Genomic DNA, 24,112 nt, shown 5'->3' with positions numbered 1-24,112 from the left:
TTTCCTTGCATGACCAGGTGGAAAATTAATCTGTAAATCCCCACCAAAAAAAAAAAAAAAAATGTTTTTGCTAATGTGTTAAGCAAAATGGCACTCTATAATTAAATTAAATCGAGGGTAAAAAATTGAGTTAATTGTGGCGCTCCTTCTGTTGTGCCCGTCTTGGCCACCGAGGGGCAGTATAATACAGACCCAAGTGAGTCACTAAGACACTACTATGCAATTTAGCAGCTACAATATCAGTCGTTTTTTTCCCCGCAGAGGATAAAGAATATATGTCTGAGAATTGTGATAGTCTGTCTACATGTGTTGCTCCACCGTTGTGCGCATCCTGTAAATCAGCATTTTCCAATAGATAATAAGGGTGGTGGTAGTTGTGTTGTTGTTTCTTCTTATTCTGATTATTATGCGTGGCCACGAGTGAGCTTTCGCTGCCGTCTTGATGGCACGTTTCAATATCCCGACCTCAGAATGTAGTACAATAGGTTGGAGACAAAAATGAAGGGGTGGGGGAGGTGGGGTAGAGCCCTCGAGGTAATTGAGTTCATTTGTCACTACCTCCGTGTCAGCAATGTTTAATCTACGCCAGAGAAAAGCAAGCCAAAGCATACATGTATCCCTTCGGAGGAAATGAGATTACTGGGGAGTGGTGATCCGAAGAAGGCAAGTTGACAGGGCAGAGTGCTCCACCCAGTCAACAATTGCATTAACGATCCACTTAATGAGTGTTGCTTCATTTATTGCAGGGAATGACGTTAGACTGCGTGGAAATCTCTCTGGCGCGCGTGTTTGAGAGCGGCCAGGCTTACGTGGCCTTGTCTCGGGCTCGCACTTTGGAGGGTCTGAGGGTTATGGATTTTGACCCCCGCGTGGTGCGAGCTGACCCGGACGTTCTTGTCTTCTACAAGAAGCTGAGGAAGGAGAGGCTGCTGATGCAGGTGGGTTAAGAAAGACTTTGTTTTGTAATTCGGTTTTCCAATGAACACATTTTTTTTGTACCTTTTTAAAGGCCCCGTCATGTGAATTCAGTGATTTTGTTTCTGAATGCATTTGGCAGCATTTTTGAAAACGTGTAATGATTGAGAACTATGTCGTACCCAGTAGTGGAATATACTGTCATGACGTTTTGTATATGACACATGAGACTGTTAAAAAAAAAAAAATCATTTAATTTCTGTGCCTCCAGACTGCCATAGATGATTATGCTGACCTAAGCAACAAAGAGAACTTCTGGTGAAAATAATCATGCACGTTTCTGCATCATTAGATCCTCATTGCACGTGCCGCAATTGGTTTGTAGTTGTACTGCCATCATGTGTTCAGTAATGTTTATAAATCCTTGACATTTTACCTGCCCTATTTATTGTGATTTGTTATATCAAATAAAAGTTTTTAGTAAATTTGTATTTTCATTCTCGTCTGCGATTTTTAACATTTTCATTTTATTCTGTTGTCAAATGTACGAAATGATAGCCAACTTTCCCAGTGTTTGTGTAATGTGTGTGTAAAATTACACACGATTTAAAAAAAGACTCATGTGCTTCGAGGAGTAATCACTGTGATCCGATGTGCGAAGTGTAAATCAATAAAATAATTGATCAGGGGTACTTTATAAGACAACCTTTTGTTAGGAGCTGTAAAAAAAATAATGAAATAAGACAAATGATTACGATTGAAGATAAAACAACTTTGATTAACTGGTAACCAAAGATAACTTTTATTTACCGTACTGGTCCAGAAAGAGGAAAAAAAAAACACCACAAATCCTGCATTAACAGAAATGCTTGTTCTTTTTCTACATGAACTGACCACACAATGAAATTCTGAAATCTTGAGTCCAGGGCTTACTCTGTGCACAAACTTCCTCTTACAATATATGCAATGTACACAGTTAAAATTGTGCGCTCATCCCGGGATCTTCATACAATGTGTATTAATATAGAATACCAGTTTGCAAGTACTCTCCTCTTATTTTACAGTGACAGCAATTACGTTGATCAGACAGCTGCGGGTGAGCAGATCATTTCACGTTGTGGAACAGTTTGTTGGATACCTGCATAGAAAAGGTGAATGAAGAGACGTTAAGGACACACAGAAAGATTTCCATATCGTCTCTGCATGTGCTACACATACACAGTGGTCACGCGCATGCAGGAAGTCAAAGAGCTCTTCCGTGCACTCCTCCGTCGTGTTGGATTTGGAGTTGACGCGGGTCTCGCAGAGCTCCAGACGCTCCTTGTAGTGCACGCAGTGTTCCGTCTCCTCGCACTTGGCGCGGATTGTTTCTAAGGGGTCCTGGAAGGCACCAAAAATGCACAAAATAAATGGTAACAAGTGAGTGAGTATCCTATTGATATTATATTTGATTGAGTAGTAGGATAAAAATTGATGAGCATTATTTATTACAGGGATTATCTTTGTCTGCTCGAGGTGACCGTCCTCGCGTTCTATCCAGTTTCTCCAAAATGCTGCTGCTCGCCTTTTAACGTCAGCTCGTAGGAGGGAGTGCATAACTCAAATTCTGGCCTCCCTTTATTGTTTTCCAAAGTAAAAGCAGACGTTTGCAAATGTCGGTCTGCATTCATGAAGAACCACAAATCAGAGAGGCTGAAAGCAGTGGCTATAACAATTGATTATTAAAGTAGTTGAGTTGATCATTGATGAGTTGAGTGATCAAATAATTTAACACCTCCACTTGTTTGCATTATTCCTTTTTTGAAAATGCACAACTATGTAATCACATGTGGTAGCCAACCGCATAATCTAGGAACAAATGTAAATGCTATTCTTGAAAACAACTGGTCAGGGTCGTCTGTATTGATCATGGTCATTCTTAGAAAACATGGGGAAACTTGTGAGGGTAATGAGTCTAATTGTGATACATGAACAAAAATATGAATGAAACAGAACATACCACCAGGTCTGCCTCTTCCTCCTCTTCCTCCTCTTCCTCTTCAGGGGCATCTTCCTCCTGGTAAGTAGCAGTGTTTAAAAATGCATTGGAATGTTTGTAAATATTACACTTAACTGTTCAACATACATGGAGTGATTTAGGTGACCGCCGGTGCCCTCAAAATAATACAACAAAATAAACAGTATGATATTTCATCTCGTTACGTTTGCGCTGTTGGTTCATGAACGTAACCGTATCTTCTGTAGCCTATACAAGTAGAGTCTTAAACCACACTTAGAGCCACTCTACCGTCATCAATTCCAATTTGTTCCTTTACCTCTTCGGGATCGCCGTAAGTGAGCATTTTTCTTTCGAACCCCATGACTATTGCCCTGAAATTGTCCCAACACTTGCCAGAAAGAACTCTAGTCCTTGAGCGCCTGCTTGAGCTGCTCCAGTCGACTCGAGGACATAAGGGTCGGTCACTCGCCGGAAATGACGAAGAGCTCACCGGAAACGCTCCGCCATTGGTCAAGATAAGATTGGACAAGACTGATGTCGCTATGACCCAATTGAATACCGAGTTTATGTCTAAAGTCCTTCCTACTCTTGCGTGACGTCATCCGGAACTTCGTTTCTCGATAGTATGGTAATGCCCGACAGAGAAAACTGACGTACCTGAAATAATGGCGCTGCGCTTGGATGCGAGACTATTAATGCGAAAAATTAGAGATTTAAGATGTTTAACGCCCAGAAGGCATCGAATAAAAGAAAAATGGGTATGTGTAGCACTTGATTCATACTATGTAATTGGAATTAACTAATTTAACGATGAATGGATGATTGCAGCTGTCAGGTACGAGTCGATAGTTAAGAAATAGGTTAACGTGATTTACAACAGTGTTGCCATATTTCATGGCACGCAACCAAACAAAAAAATCTCGAAACGTCCATGTGGCGATTAGTGAAATAATGAGCTCATCTCAATTTCCTCACAATTTGCTATGCTTAGTTGTGTAGAAATTTATTAGGGGACTGTCAGTAAAATTAATGTAAAAAATGTAACAAAGTTTAACGTCGATTAATGTTAGAAAAGTAGGACCAATCATGATAAAAATTCATATGCACATCTATACACATGCCCACTTCATCCTCTGAAAATAGCAAAGCAATCGCCACAGTATTTTGGGATTTTATGGGCATTTAAAATATTTTAAAATATTCCAATCACAGCAAAATATTAGAAAGACTTTTTAATGTAATGTTTGTTTTGAAGTTGTACATGACATAAAGCTACATTTACCACTCTTTTTTTTTTACCTTACTTAATTTTTTTTTTTTTTGGACAGGCTGCCTCTCGCCCCAAGTACCCGCCTACCAGTTTGGCCCTGAAGCATTTTGACGTTACTTACGGCAGTCAGCTGGGACCGCTCTGGCCATCGGTTCGAGTTGCCCTGCTCTCGGAGAGAAAGTACGGAGCTCTCCTTAATAATTTCTGCAGTGATGATTTTGTGGAAGATTTTGCATCCCAAGGATGTAGGGACTTTGTCACAGACACAGACAGAAAAGGTGTGTGTGAAACACTGCAATCAATGCTCCTATCTTGAAACGGTCAAGTGTCACTGTAACTGCGTTACTGTCTAGAAAGGCTTTATGTTATTATGCTGGATTTTTTTTTTTTTTTGCATACTTGTCCAGTTGATTGTGTCTGCTTCATCATTTTATGCAGAACCTGCATGCATGGAACAAAACCCAGAAGTGGAATGCCGTGAGAAGTCTGATTTCACCTCTATGGAGAAACGGGACCTTATTGGTCAGCAAGAGTTGTCACCACCGCACCTCAGCCCCAACATCAAGTGTTTAGTCTTTCCAAGAGGAGATATCACACGTTTCATGCCTGCTAGGTGCGATTATCGACTTACTGTATGTTGGATGTATCAAAATGACTGAATTTCATTCAAGCGCGCAAGCATTTGACTTAGTCTCAATTGTGTGTTGCCCCCTTAAGACCAGACACGTCTGGCTTATTGGGCTACTACTTGATGGATGCGGCGTCAGTGTTGCCTTGCCTTGCACTCGATGTTCACGAGGGGCACAACTTGCTGGACCTCTGTGCTGCCCCAGGAGGCAAGACTCTCGCTTTGCTCCAGACCCAGGCCATTGGTAAGAGAACTTCATTTTTTTGATACACTTTTCAGGGTCTTCCAAAATATGTCAATTGAAACATGAATATCTGAGTACCGTAATGACATGACCTAGGCAAGACAAAAAAAACATCGATTTTAAAACTAATTTCCCGAAGATTTGTACTGCCTGTGATCTGTTTTCCTTGTTGCCTTCCAATTGCTAGTTAATGTCATTCTTCACCTTGGAAAAAAAGGTAAAACTTACAATTAACATTCAATTTAAACACAGTTAGTTTTTGCACATCTCTGTATAGTTTGAGATCATTTAAGCAAGATTTGGCTTCATCAGTGATTCTCAAGGTGTGGCACGTGGACTTCCTCTCCACGGAAAAACGTTTTAGTTGAATTTACTGAATTTTATATCGTCTAGTGGTCGCGCGAAATAAAATCGGCCGGATCCAGATACATTTTTAAAGTTGAATATACAAACTTAAAAAATGTATCTGGATCCAGATGATTTCATTACATGCAACCACTTGGCAAAATAAAATTCAGTAAATTCAACACACCATTTTTTTTCCAAGGTAGTGCTAAGCGAAAGAATCACTCAATTGTTCAAACTGCCTAATATGTTACAGTGACTTAAACTTGATATTATATTAACCATGTGTCGTTGATCTGCTCACTCAAGGTTTTTTGTGTTTGAATGACTCCTCTGTATCTCGGACCTTACGACTGAAGAAAGTGCTGCACAGCTACGTCCCTAAAGAGCTTTTGACCCGTGAGAAGCTTCGCATCACTTCCTTCGATGGCACCAAATGGGGGGAAATAGAACAGAATACTTTTGACAGAGTGAGGCTCTTTGTGTGTTTCTATTTTCATAGCATGAATAACTCAACAGTAATACCTCGAACACTTTTTATTTATTTATTTATTTATTTTTTTCTTTTTTAAACATTTTTCGTTTTAGGTCCTTGTTGACGTTCCCTGTACCACAGACCGACATTCACTCATGGAGGATGACAACAATATATTCAATAAGGTCAGAACGGGTGAGAGGCGGCGGTTGCCGGAGCTACAGCTGCAACTACTGCTGTAAGCACATTTCACACACTTTTCATATGCAAGTTCCCGAGAGGTGTGAATATTAATATAGTGTATTCAGTGGCAAAATAACTTCTTTTTTTTTTTTCTTGGTAGATGGTGATCACTTTTAATCCGTGGATTCAAACGGATAATATGAGCGGTGGCTAGCAAGTGTCTCTAAGCTAAAGACAAAACATGTCGTCTTGCAGGGCGGGCGTGGCGGCAGCGTGTCCGGGTGGCGAGATCGTTTACTCCACCTGCACGCTTTCGCACATCCAGAATGTCGGCGTGGTTGAGCAAGCCATCCGGTTGGCGCGGGAGAATTATGGCGTCCAGCTTCAGGTCAGTATGAGTCAACTCACGCCGCATAGAAGCGCGGAGACGGATGATGGTCTGGTTGAAATACGAGGTCATGTTTATCTGTGGACTTGACTTGTGTTTCCCCTGTCTCCAAAATTGAATCCACGTCTAGGTTGTTGACCTGCGCCCACTCACACATATGTTCAGGAATACTTTTCACTTTGCTTCTGACCTCCATCTGGGTGAGATGGTCATCCCCCATTTAGCTGCTAACTTTGGACCCATTTATATGTGCAAGCTCAGGAGGCTCACCTAGATTGGAATTATTTGGATGGACACTCAATGACTTTAACATTTGGCATGCTTACATTTTACATATAGTCATGAAAAAAAACAAAGAATCACCGGATTGTTAGTGTTGCGCAATTATCAGTGGTGGTACACGGGCGCCCTCTAGTGGTCTACAATATAATCACTGGATTAAATGCCAATAAAATTGACCTTTAAAACATACAATACAATCAAACAGTTAAGCTTGCAGTGATGCATTCATCATGTTAATCCGTACAGTACATGTTTTACTTTCCAATTATTTTCTTTTAAGTACAGTTCATTTGTATTTAACTTTTAGGCACAACAGATTTTTTGGGATAACTTTGTGTGCAATACATTTTTAATTGAATCATTGAAGTAGCTATTTTATTTCCCTATATTGAAGCGCAGTGTTAATGTTCTAACTACGTACTGGTTCAGTGGCTCACAAAAATAAATAAATACTCATTTGAAGACTAAAATCTTTCATTTTTGATGAACAATTCTACTTTGTTACTGTATTTAAATGTTGGTCATTGTGAAGAAACAAATACATTGGCAACAGTGAGTTTTAACGCTATGTGCTTTTCCGTTCTATTGGTATACAATTTTGCGCCATTTAAGTTCTAGGGGGGAAAAAAAAAATCCAAGTTTGATTACTTTTTGTTCCTGTTTTTGTTTTCTCGTAACCATAAAAATCAATTGTCAAAAGGAGCTTGTATTGTTTATTCTTTGCCCACTAGAGGCCACTAATGTTCTGTCAGTAAAGTTGACACTCTAGAAAGTCAATAAGCATTTCTTCCTTCTCTCTGTCATATAGTCAAGATAAATATACTGCATGAGAAATCACATACTGAAATTATCCCCAGCACCCCCCCCCCCCACCCCCACAAAAAAGCACCATCTTCTTGCTCTGTACTGAAGGACGTCTGCCTATCCATCAGGCTTGATGTCTACCTAATAATAAGGCAGGAGGTCATAATGAGCATGCAAGCAATGACTTATTTGACCGTCTCGGTCTGCGCAGCAAACATCGTAAGCGTCGCATCGACTCTGCTTTGCGTTGACATCACTCGGAAGTGAAATTATTCCCTAATGCGAGCGCCGGAGCGGTGTGTGTCGTCTTTTTTTTTTTTCTTTTTTTTCCCCCCCCCCATCGCACCACAGATGACCCTTGATGTTCTCCCGGCCAGGCAATGTAGCATGAAAAAGGTGTGTGTGCGTGTCTAACGAGCAGGCTATGCCAAAGTGTCATCCACTGGCTGCCATCATTAAGATACTCCAAACACTGAGCAGACTCCCATCCGCATTGGACAGACGCACCGCTCCCAGATGAACATTAAAGAGGCAGAGAGCTAAAATGGGACTTTTTTTTTTTTTGCCCCCCCCACCCTTTTTTTTTTTTATTCCACAGATGAGTGCAGATAATTATCCGAGCCATTGTGAGTGATTACTGTATTACTGCGGTACAAGGGGGATGTATTGGAGAATGCGCAGGGAATTAATGACACATAAAAACTATTTTTGTATTGACTGCTTTCGTCCCCGGGGTTCCTTGAGTGCCCGTTCGCATCGCTTGTGATTACCTAAACGCATTGTAAATATGTGTTTCCGATGGGCCCTTCCATAAATTTACATGTTTTAACACTCAGGAGACGGCAGACTGTTAGAGATCAGTTCGCCGTCTATTCTGCCTGTCCCGACTTTATTGAGTTGGCCAATGAGGCGCTGTGCGGTTGAGTCGCTGTGTATAAGCCTGCCTTAGACAGACATATGCCACGTATTAAAAAGACAAATATCATTTAACTTTGTGAGGTCTGCACGCGCAATTTATATGATGCCTTTTTTATTTTTTTTTGGGTGAATAAAGATGTAAAACACTCTCATGGTTTTACACAGTGTGCCTCACAAAGCACTGAAATGTGCTACCAGTATTACTATTCCAGTAAATAGACATTTCTGTGTCATCAGTTTGTGACCAAGTAACTTTTTCTTCGGCGTTGATTGGTAGGAGGTTGAAACCTAAAATATAACAATACTCACAGGCGTACAGTTTATTCTTTATACACTGTGAGGAATGACGACTATTGCTGCAGTTTACTGAGAAGCAATGACCGTCTCCATGTGTATCTGTATGTCGGAATGATACTGCCCCCGGGTGGACGCTGTGTATCCTTGCTTTATGTTGTCATAAAGTACAATATTCTAGAGCAGTGTTTTTCAAACTTTTTTGAGTCAAGGCACATTTCTTTCATTGAAAGAAAATCCTGCGGCACACCACCATCTGAAATTGTGAAAAAAAAGAAGCTTATTTTAACAATATAAGTGTTATATTATTCATATAAGCATTTTTTAACATTGAAGAATGACGTTATATCATAACGTCTTGAATAGGAATTGAATAAACAAAGAAAAAAGTAATTTATGTTTCATATTGATACTTACTCAGTGTGAAACATGGGCCTGTTTGGATAAACATGCCTCACCAATTCGCTTGTCTCTAAACAAAGACAATTAGCTACCTGCTGCTGCTGCTGCCACCTGCTGGTCTGGAAGAGTACACCAGTGTGCCGCGTGTTCTAGACTAGAGTGCCAATTTTCTTATTAAACATTGCCAACATTTCTTATTAATGGCATTTCCATTCATTTCAATGGGGAAAAAACACATTCAAAAAATCCTTTCAAAAATACTGACCAAAAATATATGAAAATCTGTATGAATGCAGGAGTCCACTGGGTATCTTTTGTGAACCCAGTCCCCACCTTTCTGACGCGTCTCGTTCAGGATGTTTGACCTGTGAAACTGTCCTTAAATGAAAACAAATGTGTTTTGTTGTACCATGCGTCATTTTACCAAGAATAATCCTCCTGTTGCAGCTACAAACTTTATGGAGCGCACCCTGTCTTTTTTTTTTTTTTTTTTCTTGGAGGCCCACTTTAGAAATGCAACCGTAAATTTAGGCTGAAGCCAGATTAGAGAGCGACAGAATGGAGGTTTTCTTCTCTCTAAGGAGATTACCCGGGAGGGGCGAGATGGCAGTCAGGGTGTTTAAGGAAAAAGAAAAAAAAAAAAGAAGATGAGCTGGAACTAATGGAGGGTGGCCCAGGATGCAGTTGGGCCACCTGTTGTTCTTGATTGCTTATCCATAACTATTCTGTATCATTACTTCCAAAGATCCAAGGCACGAGTGAAGTAGTTTGCGTTCCGTTGGGTATGCTTTACTCGCGGGCACGTCGAAGCCTCGCAGCTGCGATCCAGATTGTTCCCCCCTTTTTAAGTTCCTGCGGGCGGTTTCCAGGAGAGCTTTGATGTGTATCTGGCCAATGCACACTATTAGAGGGATTTCCCGGGGCCTGACAGCTCAGATAATATGCTCCCAAACGGCCATGCCAGTGGGCTAAAAGAATGCTGGAAACAGGATTAGGATCATTTTCTGGCAGACCTTGTCACCTTCTCAATTGGCCGAGGTTTCTTACGCCGGCGCTTTCCTTTCTCGCCATGGTTAAAACCTTTAAGAGAACCATGGAGAGGGGGCAGAGTGAGAGGCATTGAGTGAATGCTACACTGTGATTTTTGTGTGCTCCCAGGGCTTCTGTGTGTAGTCCTGGTCCTGGGAGGGGGGCGCGGGGGGGCTCTTGTACACAAACTTTTTAGTGTTACTTTATGGGATATGTGGCGCTTTAGTTCCCCGTTGGATCGGATATGACATCTGAAATGATTCAAACTTTGTCGTTGCAGCACAGTAGCTACAGGTGGGAGGAAGTCCCGTTTTTGCGCCGGTCATAAGCAGATCTAAAGTCGTAAGTGAAAGTGAAATCGAGCAAGTCATTACGTGAAAGTGAAAAATCACTTGGTGTTTCAAATAAGGCTTCAAACCATGAGAAATCAAGCCGTCGTCTCCCGTGTGGAACTTTGTGGGCGTGTCCCCGCGCAACTGTCGACTGTCAATCAAAGCATCTTTCTTATGCCTGCGTATAACTGCATGTTTGAGCGGCAAAAATATGTCCACTTAAAAGTCTCCCGTGGCTTTTTCACGGCGGTCCACGTTGGCTGTCAAGATGGACTTTATAGAAAAAAAATAATCAAATAACGTCTTTGCCCCCTCCCCGCTCTTCCGCCTGCGTGACGCGTATGCACTCGCGGCTGACAACGAGGCGCTCTAAAGTGCCATGCCATCGGAAAACCCAGAGGGAAGATGCGTTTTCGAGGCGCTTGCTAACTGCGCATTACAATTTCGCCGGATAACGAAGGCACTCTAGTTCTTGCGACGAGGCGGATGTGCGTCGTTGGGCTCCGTTTTAGCCACGCCCAATAAAAATCTGAAACAGTGGAAAAACGGTTTCATTTAAACTGCCCTGCAGAGCTGTTTCTATTCCAAAAAAATTATATAAATACGATATTTTTTTTTTTACTGGCGGGGGTGGGCTTCTTCCAAAGATTTTTTTTATTCCTTTTTAATTAAAAAAACATTTTTTTTTTTTTTTTTTTACTGGCGGGAATTTGCTTCCATAGTTTCTAAAACGTGCATGTGACGAAGCTGATTTTCTCTTCCACTCTTTGCATACCACGCCAGAATATTGTACCTAATGAAGTGGCTGGCGAGCGTATATGTGGCTTTAGTGGTGAAAATGCAGACACGCAAGCAGCCTGAGCCAGCTTCAAGGGCACTTGACCCTGCAGCAGTACAATCTAGCAATCCCTGTTCAGCCCGAGGCCGCGCGTGCGCCAGAACATAAGAGAACGTTTGGGACTCGAGTATTGTGTTGCGTTAACTGCTCTACGGCCTCATGGGAGAAAATCACGGCGTGTACCTACACAGGCTGTGGATAACAAGGACATTCACCATGCGATCGTATCAGAGGTGCAATCAGGATGCCCTTGGATGAGAACACACACTTTTTTGTTGTTGTTGTTGTTGTATGTGATGTAATGAAACACAACAAGGTCGGGGTGATGTGTTGTACTCCCATTAATGCTGCTAATCTGGTTGGGTCATTATCTCTCTTTTTAAAAAATTTTTTTTTTTTTTGCTTAATTCATGAGCATGTCAGAAATTGCTCCGAGCATGATTATTTACACACCAGAAGGAGCAATGTTGTTTCCTGCTGGAAGGACAACGGTGCGTTTTCTAGATGTCCCAATGTCCCCCTTTGTGTTTGTGTTTGTGTATGTAAGAGCGTGCGTGTGTGTGTTAGTAGCGGGGTGGGGGTGTGTGCGATTTGACAAACCATGCTGTTAAAGATATAATAGCAGCATAATCACCACCCCGGGCCGTCATTCTTCAGGATAATGGCCTGCTTATTCATTGGGGACGGCTTATGGCTCCTTTTTTTTTTTTTTTCTTTTTTTTTTCCAAAAACACTTTTTATTTTCCAGATTATATTGCTCTTTTTTTTTAATTCTCTGTTGCTCCTGCACTCGTCGGAATATTTTGTATTTGTATTTTTTTCTTTCCATACCGTCATCGTCTCTGGGACGACTACCGGTTATTTGCTCCTTTTTGTCCCGTTTCACTCTACAAATATTATCTGCAGCCGCGATTTTTAGGTTGAAAAAAATGAGACACTTTTCGTCCAGGTGCTTGAAATTCTTAAATGAAGATGAAGATGTGTACATTTAGTTGATTTAGTTTTAAACAGTAATGTGCACATTTTCCATAATGAATAACTTAATGACCCACGTGTGAGTTAGAATAAAAGTTGTGGAAAAATCTGGACATAAAACTTATCACCTTTAATGTAATGCAAAAAATGCATTGTATGCACAAAACAAAAAAATGTGACAGCTAATTTCTTAAATTTGACTGTAAATAATTCATTTTGTTTAACCTGAAATCATGTGTAACTTTACATGAACAAATGTCTTGAAGTGAAGCAAAACAATTACTTTCTTGCTCTAAATTAAAATAATTTAGTTGGCTTTATTACTCAAAGTAAATAAATCCTTTCCGTTTTAACCTGAAAGCATGTAAATGAAGTTGCAACAAACTACTTTATAAAGTTGTCTCGAATAAAGATTTCAAGTTGTAATAACTTCAAACTGAATAATATCGTGGTTGTCTAAATGAAGAGATGAATGGAATGATAAAGGAAAAAATGATTGAAATCCTGAAATAACGCCGAGGAGAACGAAAACAAACGCACCCAGCAGACAAGTTTCCAATATAAACATCTTCAAGCCGTTTGTATTTTTTATTTGTAGATATTTTTCAGCAACACTCAAAAGTCTACACGGTTCGGGAAGAGGAAATGAAACATGTCCTCCACATTTGACATGATAATCTATCTACCACATACCACTGGACCAAATTGTGGACAAAGACAGAAGAGCCAACAGCAACCGTGGAACAACCCAACTCAAACAGAACCAAGAGTGCAGAACAAACTTGGGGCCGACCAGTCGCTGAAATAGTTTTGCCTCCTTCAAGCGTCCTCGTCCCAATGCAGGGAACAAGAACACCGTTGCCAGCAGTCCAGTCCGGTTTTGCTTCTTTCGCATCAATTCCAAAGCAGAACCTTTAAATTGATCCGTCCATCGAGGAGGAATGGGATCAGCAAATACAAACTTACAGCTAAAAGGACTTATGATATTAGCAGTTATACAACATACTACAGTTCTTTACAATTATTAAGATAGATTTTATATTTCACATCTTAAAATAACGCGCGTGTGTGTGTGTGTGTGTGTGTGTGTGTGTTTGTTTCCCCCCCAATCTGGAGACTTTCTCTTTCCGATAAACACGATCAGCCAACGTCAGAAGTGCTAACAGTCTTTCATTTCATCAAGTCACGCGTACTCATTTATAATATTTCCTCTTTTTGAAGATGAATCATTTCATTTTCAAGTGATGTCAGTCATTTGACAGCCGAGGTGTGCCGCCGACCTTTGGGAGTGAACCGAAATGCTATTGCATGCTCGTTATGTCATTTGCGCCGGCCCGAATGTGATTCAAAAGCATTGAGAATCGAGTCGCTGAAATCACGATGTCATCATCGAGTCAGCCTATAGTACGAAGAGCCGTATCACTGGCCGTTAAACTGGTCAATCAGTCGCTCTTGATTCCGCCGTTAATGACAACGTGGCTTGCGTTCCATTTACGATGTTGTTGTGCATACAGTACATTGCGACAGTTCATTAAGACTTCTTTTCTTTTTTTCTTCTTTTTTTTTCTTCCCAACTTTTCAATATATATTTCTGGAGCCTGAGTCATGACAAGGGGTGTATGAGGGGGGAGATTCAAGTGTGGACGCAACAGATATGAAATGAACACGAAATACTAGTTTGTGGCCATGAAATAGGTGCAATGTGAGTCCAAAAATCCTAATTTGTGGGTTTCATATCATTCCCGTGAACAGTTTGGACGTCCGGGCGAGCAAACGAAGTGCACCTGCACCAGACGCCGCGGTGTGCAAGGTTGTAGGTCATGAAGTTGGAGCTTCACCGGTAAAGCAACATGGCTGTCAAGATGATACTTCAAATTCACTTGATTAAATGATTCCTTGCAATGTCAGGCTTTTTTTTTTTGGCTTGGGAGCTCAAGCCCAGCCTAAAATCGCTCGATTTGCTTACCCATCTGTCCAATGTTAAACCACAGCTAGTTTGTGGCCACAAATTTGTATTACAGTATGTGTGCACGTTCTACCTTTATCGTGGGGACAAATTAGTATTTCGTGGCAGCAAATTGGATGTCGTGGTCACAAATGATTATTTTATGAATATATTTCACGCGTAGGTTATACCTATTTCGTGGATACAAATGAGTTGCTCATGACCACAAATTAGTATATTGCGCGCACATTATCCCTAGTTCATGGCCATAAATTACGATTTTGTGAGCGCCTTATACATATTTTGTGGCCACAAATTAGTATTTCGTATGTACATTATCCCTTTATTGTGGCCACAAATTGGAATTTTGTGGTCAAAATGAGTCATTTATGAGCATATTTCATGAGCACGTACGTACGCACGTATATACCTATACCTACGTTATACCTACCTTGTGGCCACAAATGAGTGGTCCTTAAATGAGTTAATTGTGCGCACCTTATACGTATTTCATAGCCACAACGTTGTATTTTGTGTGCATTGTACGAACGTCATGTCCACAAATGAGCATTTATGTAAAGTTTATATGTATATTGTGGCTACAAATTCTGTCATGTCCCGACCTTATCCCTTCCGATGACCACGCCGGATCCCTCCAAAAGTGCCTAATTTATTCACATTACTCTTGTAAACATCACCTGTTAAGAACTTTTTTTCTGACCTCAAATATCCGTGTCCTTGAGTAGAAACATTCACTTTGCGTGCGTTCGCGTCTCATATTCTTTCCCCCAAGTTGTCACTCTTCTTTGTCTCGAGTTTAAAGCAGCAGCAGCCGCCGAGGCTCCTTCACTAAGCTGTACATGCCGCCCCCCCCCCCCCCCCCCCGCCCCGTTCCCTGTTTGTCTACTCGAGGAGAAGAAAAGGTAGCTTTTGCCACAGGCGGAGGCTTCCGTCCGAGCGGAACCCTCAGTTGGACAAGGTGTCCAGTCCCAAGGAGGCGGCGTGCTGTTTGGCCCTCAGCCGCAGGTTCTCGATGCTGGTGGTCTTGCTGCTGTGGCTGCTCAGTCCGCCGGCGGCCGACGCCTGCAGCAGCGGGTTGCTCCACACCTGCTGGGCGTGATGGGACAGCGACTGGTAGTAAGACTGGCAGGGCAGGGTGCCGAGCGGCGCCGGCGGCATGTTGACGTTCATCCCCAGGTAGGGCAGCGAAGACGGGGCGGCCAGGTCAAAAGCGGGGTAGTGCACCAGGTTGTTGGTGGCGGCCATGTGCTGACGGAACTGCTCCTGCAGGCGGAAAAGGCTCAGAGGGGACGAGGAGTACGAGTGGTTCTGCGAGAGTGGGCCGCCGCCGCCGCCGCCGGACGAGGAAGGGGTCACGGACGGAGAGACGAGAGGCGAGTCTGGGCGCAGAGAAGATCTTTTTAGAGAAATTCAGAAATTCATGGACGTATATTGTCAGTTAAAAACTTCAAACTTAAAAGAGGAAGTCAAACATATTTTTCTCAAGAATATATATTGTATGCAAGCCCGCTAGTTGAAACAGGGCATTCTGATAAATATTGCCTTTGTGGAGTAAGAGTTGATCCACTTGTTTTTAGCCGTCTCTGTGGGCGGCCATTTTGTCATTTCTGTCGACTGAAAATGACATCACAACTCAAGCTCAGCTTTAGAAAACAGGTCAGCCGTGATTAGTCGTTACCTGACCCCTGAGCAGTTGTGATGTCATTTTCAGTCGACAGCAGTGACAAAATGGCCGCCCTCAGAGATGGCAAAAAAAAAAAAAAAAAAAACGGGTGGATTTTGCTGCTTAACTCATATTTTTATATGAATCACATTGCCTTGTTTCAACTAGTGGGCCTGCTGGGAATATATTCTTGGAAAAAAAAAAATGTTTGGGTTGATTTCCACTTTAAAAAGCCTTTTCTGCCAGATGCGGCGGGTCTGCAATCGCCAAAAGGATTCGTGTTCTTGTACTAGTCATGCCCGCACTGGGGGCAACTTTGCCTCGCCCGCGTATGTGTGTGCCAAAGAGCGCCATAAAAGTACATGCAATTAAGAAAGGTCACGGCGATATAATGGCCCAGCTTTGGTCAATCATCCAGTTATACTAGTCAACATTTTTTTTTTTTTTTTTTTTTACGTGTATTCTAAATGGAACGCACCACATAGTGTTGCTCACAACCCTGCTAAATTTGAATATCTAAAAACAATCAACACGGATATAAAGTGAGGCTTCAAAATGGTAAAAAAGAATCACACTATCGTCGCCGCTCTTGAATGCTGTGGGCGTGTGCGCCGGAAGGGCTGAAACCACACCCGCTCAAGTGGCAATCGGAAACCAATTCCAGCACCTGCAGGAAATGGATGCTACTTGGTCTAGCGTCTTTCTTGTCCGAGCCGCGAAAAAATACATCCGCTCAACGCCTCCGCTGGCTGCGATATTTCCAACCCTTTTCACCGCAACGAGGCGCTCTAAAGCGGCCAAGCCACCCTGAAGCCCCGATCCACATGCTGCCTTTCAAGTCGTGATTTTTAAAAAACATTTTCCTCCCGCTCCTTCCTATTCCTTCCTTTCTTCTAGCGTGAAGCCCAGCGCATTCACAAACGACAACGAGGCACTCCTCAGCATCCACGCTAGCGGGCTATCCAAAAGGGAAGCTGCATTTTCAGGGTGCAAATGTTCACTTTAAAGGATCTTCTCACCTGCTTTAGGGCTGAGTCTTCTGCAGGGTGACGAAACGTCTCCCGGTGTCGCCGCTCTCTCGCTGTGCTGACATTTACCCTCGTCCTCCTTATCTGTGGCGTTGTCCTCCGTGGCGGACTCGCTGCCGGACTGCTCGGCCGACGTGACGTTCAGTTCCACGTCCGGCAGGACCGGACGCACCGCCGGACCTTCTGTGTCCAGAGAAGCGGAAGTGGAGGGAGGTAACTGGGGGTCAGGGAGGACGGGGGCGGAGGCGGCAGGGGCGTCCTCCTTCTCGGCTCCTCCTTCGCCGCTCGTTTCTTTCTGTTTCTGCAGCTGCTCCTTCTGGAGGCTGCGTTGCTTCTTGCGGAATTTGGCCCTGCGGTTCTTGAACCAAACCTGGGAGGGCAGGTGAGGAAGCGGAAAATGCGTTTGGGTTAGTGCCAGGGGCGGAGCCAGAATCTGCATAATGGAAAAATAAGGGGCGGGCCTGAATATTTCTCTCGCTGAGCACAAGTCCTCCTACCCCGACACATCGCATATTCAAATGATATGCTCAACTGAATATGAAGTTCAGATTTTCCTTAGACAAACACCATTATGCCGTTTTTAATATTCAATCAAATTAAAAAAAACACAAATTCAAAAATAATTGACTAAAAATGTAAACAAATATTTTTTTTTTTTCATGAATTTCATTGAGTGGGCAGCCTGTCAATCTGGGTGGGCCTGTGCGCACCCAAGTCCACCCATGGCCCCGCCCCTGGTTAGCGCTGTTTCATTGGGTCGTTTAACTAGACATGAGCCGCGTTGGAAATTAACCTCGTGAGAAACCTATTTCTAGATGAATTGACATGTCGATTATTCAAACGTGTACGTGCGCGAGTGAGCGGCGTGCCAGCGTGTGCGCGCGCGTGTGTGCGCGCCCACCTGCACGCGGGCCTCGGGCAAGTTGGTGCACATGGCCAGCCGCTCCCGCATCACCACGTCGGGGTAGTGCGTCTTCTGGAAGGTCTTCTCCAGGGCCTCCAGCTGCTGGGCGGTGAAGGCCGTGCGGCTCCGGCGCTGTTTGCGGTGCTGAGAGCCGTAACGAGCCTCGAGGATGATGTCTTGAAATGCGCAGCCGTTGGAAGACAAAAAAAAAGTTTTAGTTCACAGTCTGGCTATACCGCGGGTGGTTTTTTTTTTTTTTTAATTAGCATTTGGACAAAATTAGTTGTAGTGTCTTGGTCCCTATATGCGTGAGCATTTCACGTTACCCGCTGTCATGGGCTCAAATAATTTTTTTTTTTTGTATTATTGTGGCCGCATATTTAACCCAACGCACACTTTCGTGTCATGGTGCTTCATGCGTGTGAGTGAGTGTGTACTCAATTACCAGCTAGTCTCTCCGCCAAAGTGAGCGCGTGCACGGAGGGCCTGTAATCGGGCGCGTGCTGCGCCTGTTGCGCCGCCTGCTGGTGGAGGTTGTACATGGCGCTCAGGGAGTTCATGGCGTGCAGCGAGTAGCCATTCACGCCGTAGTGCTGCATGCTGTGAGGAAAATGCAGGGAGAAAGAGAGGATGGAGTGTGCCTTAACCCGCAGTTTGTTTTTTTTTTGGGTGGGGCGGGGGGGGGTGCTCATAAATGACGCACTCGAGGGCCACCCCGGTGTTAATGTGCGCGCCCCGACAAACGTGTTATCCATTAACATCCAATTATGTCTCTGCTCATTCCATTAATTATACAAAAGGCTTTTAATTGGTGGCAATTACCACTCGTTGCCATAATGAACCGTAACGGATGCCTTCTTCGCGAATGTATTCAGTGATCCCCTCGGAAGCCAAATCCCCACGGAAAATGCTTGCTTTGACAGACCAAGAAGACGTTGATTAACCATCTGTAGGAAAATAACAAAAAAAAAAAAAGGGAAATGCTATGGTTATGTGGATTTTTTTTTTTAATTGGCTTAATAGACGCTTTTAAGGTTCTTACCCAAATTGTCAAAAGGCGGCAGTCATCCAATCCGAAACTATTTCACCAGGCAATTTTTTTATTTATTTTGTTAGTTGTCACTTGCACCCTACAACATGCTAGATGGACCGCTCGAGGACACGATTAGATATGTATTAGATAATGTATTAATAGGGAGGAGGCTGACAGAAGGGCATCCCTCCAAGGCCCAATGCACTGCTTCAATGGCATCAGATGGAAAAAAAAAAAAAAAAGTGCTATACAGTATATTTATTCGTGTTCAACAAGCGATATATATTTTCTACATTTATTTTCTACATTTGTTTTTCAGTGCCATGACCTTGTAGCCATCATTTTTGCTGTTCTTCTAGCCACTTGCCAGACAGCTAAATGAGCTAGCACAAGAGTTTAAAAAAAAAAAAAAAAGTTAAAATAAAGACATAATAACCCTCCATTTGGAGTGACGCTGACATCCATGTTTATGTACTTATTTATGTGTGCGGTTGTACCGAACTGCACTGCATCTAACTAGTTCCAATATTTTGGGGTTACCTTTTTTTGTATTTTTGTTTTTTTATACATAGCAATTATTTTTCTGCGCATATGTAAAAAAAAAAAAAAAAACGTGTCAGGTATATGTATGCTGTAGGATATTTTTTCTTTCTTATATGATTATTATTGATGTGAAACTTGTGCGATGCGTGTGCTTCGTGAGTGTGCGTGTCCATATTCGGCGGCGGTTAACTGCACACAACTGATGGATGCGATCAGAGGGCAGCCGGGGAATCGTTTAATTCGCCGGGACAGAAGGTGCTTCGCTAAACATTTACTTTCCTCCCTCAAGTATTTGACTTGAATGAACCCCCACCCCCCCCACCCCCGACGCCCCTCCCCCCGCCCCCACCTGCCCACCCTCCGTCTCCCCTCTCTGGCGGCCTCTTATCCCATCGCCCCCGGGCAACGTTTTGGCTGAGATGTATGGCTTCTCCGCGGGTCAAAATATGCATGTTGATCCCCATTTGGGTCCCCGTCTAATGGAAGTGCAAATAGGTTTCGACTGCGAGGCCCTCCATTTATCACCAACGCTGACACATGCACGGCGGAGGGCCTTTTTTTTTTTTTTTTTTTTTTTTTAATACGTTGAGAATTCCGAGTGTACGTTTAAATGCACTTGGGGTGACTGCATCATTGTCCGCCCGCAAACTGGATCACATGAACTTGGCTTTTCCGATTCGGCTCGCACACATTTGCGGCAAATGGAGCACGATGGTTCGTTCATCACGGAGGGCCGCGATGTTGTCATTCATAAAAAAAAAAAAAATAAATAAAAAAATGCTGCGGGCAGGTGGGGACCTCCTGGCGGGCTGGCACTAGCGCTGCTCAATGCTTCGATTAGAAAAGCGTCATTATGGAAATTGGCATGTACAGTGCAAGTCTTTGGATCCGAGTAAATGAGGAAAAATGGTATTTGATGGCAGCCCTCAGGGGTCCGGCAATCTGCTCTGCGCGCGGGACGGTCGCACGGGGCCGAGAGCCGCTTTCTTTTTATTCTCACTATTTGCAATGCGGAGCCAAAAGAGGGGCGTTTTCATATTGAGTCGTTTTGAACTTGCTGTCAAGATAGAAATGAAAAACATATCGTTGTGCTTGAAAGTGTGTTTTTTATTGTCGAAAGGTTTTGTCTTAATAATTGGACGGACCTGGGTGAATTTGACCCAACTTTAGGTTGTTGTTAAAAAAAAAAAAAACCGCACAAACACAATACTTTTTTTTAAAGGAACCCCCACATTTTTAAGGGTCAGGCACCAGTCCCGTTTTTGACCAACATTGGGTTATTTTTGAGACAGCAGTTTTAAGAGTGTGGAAATTGGCAAAGGTTGAAAAGTTGGCATGGCGTTTTTTTCTTCTCGATTCCAAAATTGTAATTAATCTAAAGACGCGTCTGGTTATATTGATTATTTTCTTGAAAAACCAACCAAATCAACAACGTCTGCAAGGAATTTCTGATATTTTGGACTCACTTGAAAATTCAACATCAAACCCAGAAAATTGTCGTATTGCACAGAAAAACGAATTTCTTAATCCTGGAACTTTTGAATAACATTAAATATCTTTAAACATGTGGTTACAACTTTTGCGTTAATATATATTTTTTTTCAACGTGCTTTGTCATATTTATTAGTCTATTCTTTGCTGCGTTTTCTTTCAAAGTGCGCTTTATAAAGTTTGAATTAGATTACATTGGAATAAATATACATTGTTGTGCTCACAAGTTTTCATACCCTGGCAGAATTTTCCGGCCAAATATTTTCAATATATTTATTATTGAATTTGTTTTGATTGCCAAAACATGACACACTGTAGCATCTTATTTCCTTTATTGCCGTATTTTGAACTCTAGTGCGTGAAAAACAGGAATTCATTACGTGTCTTCACTGAAAGCAATCACATGCATGGTTCAACTGCGGTATAGTGAGACGTTTTCAAACAAAATTGACCTCAGGTCACGTGTGTCAATAAAACAAGTCCAAATCAGGAAGCGGTTGATTTGGAATGTCACGTGGTTGAAAAGAACGGAAACCAAATATTTTGTAGCGTAATCCAAAAAAATCAATTGAAGTGTAACGTGTTATTTTGTGACGACATCCCGACCAACAGACTTTTAGCCTGTGGTGTGTTTACGCGTCTGTTCATTAAAATAGAAGTGCACACGCAGTAACTTTGCGAACACTGTACAAGAGACAGAAGAATAAAAGTCGCGTCGAAGTTTTGCCGTGTTAGGATTTTTTTTTTTTTCCAGTTGTTTAAAAAAAACAAACATCTTCTTACCTTTTAACGTCAGTGAGTTGGCACACGGAAATGCGTGTATTTTTTTTTTTTTTTCCTCCTACGCCGTCAAAAGTAGTGCAGTCTTGTTGCGTGTCTTGTCTCCAAGTCCACAGTGCGCGCGCGTTCCGGTGTCTGTGGAGACTCGTCCTCGTCCGACGAAGGGACCGAGGAGGGATTTTTATTTCCGAGCGTGTGGGCCGGCTCGTCCTGGCTCGCTATTGGCTGCCCGGGACGTCAATCAAGCGAAGCAGCCACTTAAATGCCTTCCGGACTTTTACTTTCCAACATGATCCACTTTGAGCAGATGTTTTTTTTTTTCATTCTCATGTGAGCAAAAATGATCACAGACAGGGATATTTACACTTTTTTATCATTTAAAGTGAAAGATAAAATCAACTATGATTATTTCAGTTTTGCTTAAATGTAATCTGTTCCATATATGTTGAGAGGGAAGCAACCTTTGGTTTGTTTGCGTTTGGGCTTTTTTTTTTTTTTTTTTTTTTTTTCGGTGGAAGAAGAGACTTTGTTGAGATGACTAATAGATGCCAGGGTGCTGCCTCGAGACTCTCCTCCCGGGCTGCCTGGAAGGATTTGGGATGGGATAGGTAGACAAGACGCCACCCCAGCCTCCAAAAACCCCTGTCTTAAAATGACTGCGGGTAAGAGGATTACGGCAATAATGCCCTTCTCTTCTTGAAGCTTTTTTTTTTTCTTCCTTTTTCTTTTTTTTTTTTATGGGAGAAAGAGAGAAGATTTCTTCTCCCGGAGCAAAACCGTTTAGGTGGGGAATTAAGGGCAGCGCAAAGTAGCCTTTTAATGCATAAGCTTGCATATTTGGTTGCAGGGAGATTCCCTGGGAAAGGGTTTGTTTGGGACAGTTTGATCTGTGACCGTGTTGGACAAAAATGTCAACAAGTTGGTATAACGATTCATTTGCATATCATTATTCGCTATTGCATCGTGTTGTTTATCGAAAATAAAATAACTAAAAAAAAAAACCGTATTTAAAATGAACTAAAATATTTATTCTAATGTTACTTGCATAGAATATTGAATCATTTAAAAAATACTTTTGAAAAAAAATATACATACAAATGTATGGTTTATTTCCATTCTTATTTTTATTACAAATTATTATTATTATTTATTATTATTATTATTATTATTATTATCTGTCATTTGTCATATCTTAAAGTTTAGTGCACCTCTGCAGTTCTCTCTCTCTCTCTCTCCCTCTCTCTCTCTCTGCGCGAGAGAAAGAGGATTAACTTGTGAACCAATGGAAATGAGAACTTAAACGGGAGGTAAATCTGGCCACTGTCTCTTTGTAAGGAGCGTCTCTAAAGCAATTAAAGCGAGAAAGAGTTTCTTCTGAGCGCCTCTCCACCCAAAGCTCCTTATAGAGCGACGAGAGCTGTCCGGTGCGTCTGAGGGGCTTAAACGTCCCCAAAAACAGCTCCCCTTACCCCTGTCGCCTGTAATGGTGCGCTGCTCAATACAAGGTGGCGAAACAGTGACCCCCAGCTGATAAAAACGCATTTAAAAAACGACCCTAACCCCATTTTCTCTCCGTTTTGTATCTTGCAAGGGTAAGAGAATTTTTTTTTTTTTTTTTTTTTTTTTTTTTAACCCAAGGAAGGCTGCTTCAAAGCAAAATAGCAAACAGATCCGGATTTTGAGACTTTTTTTGTACTTCTAACTCATGATAGACATGACTGCCAACTTTCATGTTGTTGAATGAAAGTGCGGGCTTCCAAGGCTGAATTTTCCAAAAGTTTTTACCTAAATGTCTCTAAAATTCCCCCAAAAATGGCAGACTTACTGTGTCTTTTTGGGCACGGGTTCTTGAGACTTTTTTTTGTTCAGCTACTCACGGACTTTACCAAAGTTCATGTTGATAAATGAAATGATTTTTTTCTGAAATTGTCAGAAAAAATGTCCCTCAAATGGGTGCTGAAAACCAAAATGTCAGATTTTTTTTAAGCATGGGTTCTTGAGACGTTTTGGTGTGTCTACTCATGATAGACACGACTACCAAGTTTGATCTTTTTAATTGAAACTGATGAATTTTCCTATAGTGGAAGCAACCAAACTTACATTTTTATCCAAATGTCCCTAACATGACATAAAATCAAAATGTCTGGTTCTTCAGTGTCTTTTTGAGGATGGCTTCTCGATACAATTTTATTCAGTTATACAAGTCAAACTATCTTCCAGGGTAGAATTTTTCCATAATTCTAGTCCAGGCGATACTACCAAATGTACATTTTTTTCCCCAAATATTTGCTTCTGCTGCTTACTTCTTGTCTTTCCGGGCATATATTTTTGACGGACAGAAAAATGGTGTCTTTGTTTTTGCAGGAAAATCTCCACATGGCTT

General features: G+C 42.1%; 4 protein-coding genes across 5 annotated transcripts in view; 2 read left to right on the top strand and 2 right to left on the bottom strand.

Moving 5' to 3' along the window:
• pif1 (PIF1 5'-to-3' DNA helicase homolog (S. cerevisiae)) overlaps positions 1–1,406 on the top strand; it is a 28,757-nt gene extending 27,351 nt beyond the window's left edge. For both annotated transcript variants that reach the window (XM_086042999.1, XM_086042998.1), the window contains exons 12-13: positions 747–938; positions 1,187–1,406. In XM_086042999.1, coding sequence (XP_085899125.1) covers positions 747–938; positions 1,187–1,237 — 243 coding nt within the window. In that variant the 3' untranslated portion in view covers positions 1,238–1,406. The remainder of the gene's footprint in view (positions 1–746; positions 939–1,186) is intronic.
• A 266-nt stretch (positions 1,407–1,672) lies between these two features.
• Positions 1,673–3,396, bottom strand: LOC147141374 (cytochrome b-c1 complex subunit 6, mitochondrial-like). Its single transcript, XM_086043105.1, has 4 exons — positions 3,231–3,396; positions 2,915–2,971; positions 2,134–2,295; positions 1,673–2,053 (listed from the first exon to the last, which is right to left on the bottom strand). Exons 1-4 carry the CDS (start codon positions 3,273–3,275, stop codon positions 2,021–2,023), a joined length of 297 nt encoding a protein of 98 aa, XP_085899231.1. The 5' UTR covers positions 3,276–3,396; the 3' UTR covers positions 1,673–2,020.
• A 104-nt stretch (positions 3,397–3,500) lies between these two features.
• nsun4 (NOP2/Sun RNA methyltransferase 4) lies at positions 3,501–7,455 on the top strand. The gene is made up of 8 exons (XM_086043305.1): positions 3,501–3,672; positions 4,243–4,462; positions 4,623–4,797; positions 4,902–5,056; positions 5,711–5,871; positions 5,990–6,114; positions 6,315–6,447; positions 6,578–7,455. Exons 1-8 carry the CDS (start codon positions 3,580–3,582, stop codon positions 6,719–6,721), a joined length of 1,206 nt encoding a protein of 401 aa, XP_085899431.1. The 5' UTR covers positions 3,501–3,579; the 3' UTR covers positions 6,722–7,455.
• Positions 7,456–15,168: 7,713 nt separating this feature from the next.
• Positions 15,169–21,871, bottom strand: dmbx1a (diencephalon/mesencephalon homeobox 1a). The gene is made up of 5 exons (XM_086043143.1): positions 21,733–21,871; positions 18,328–18,482; positions 17,880–18,058; positions 16,970–17,348; positions 15,169–15,666 (listed from the first exon to the last, which is right to left on the bottom strand). Exons 2-5 carry the CDS (start codon positions 18,479–18,481, stop codon positions 15,233–15,235), a joined length of 1,146 nt encoding a protein of 381 aa, XP_085899269.1. The 5' UTR covers position 18,482; positions 21,733–21,871; the 3' UTR covers positions 15,169–15,232.
• Between the last annotated feature and the right edge of the window lie 2,241 nt (positions 21,872–24,112).

The sequence above is a fragment of the Filicampus tigris genome, chromosome 10, assembly GCF_054856515.1.
Source record: "Filicampus tigris isolate MCC_2025a chromosome 10, RoL_Ftig_1.0, whole genome shotgun sequence".
Taxonomy (NCBI): Eukaryota; Metazoa; Chordata; class Actinopteri; order Syngnathiformes; family Syngnathidae; genus Filicampus; species Filicampus tigris.
The sequence above is the reverse complement of the archived record's forward strand: the minus strand, read 5'-3'. Positions and strand labels throughout refer to the sequence as shown.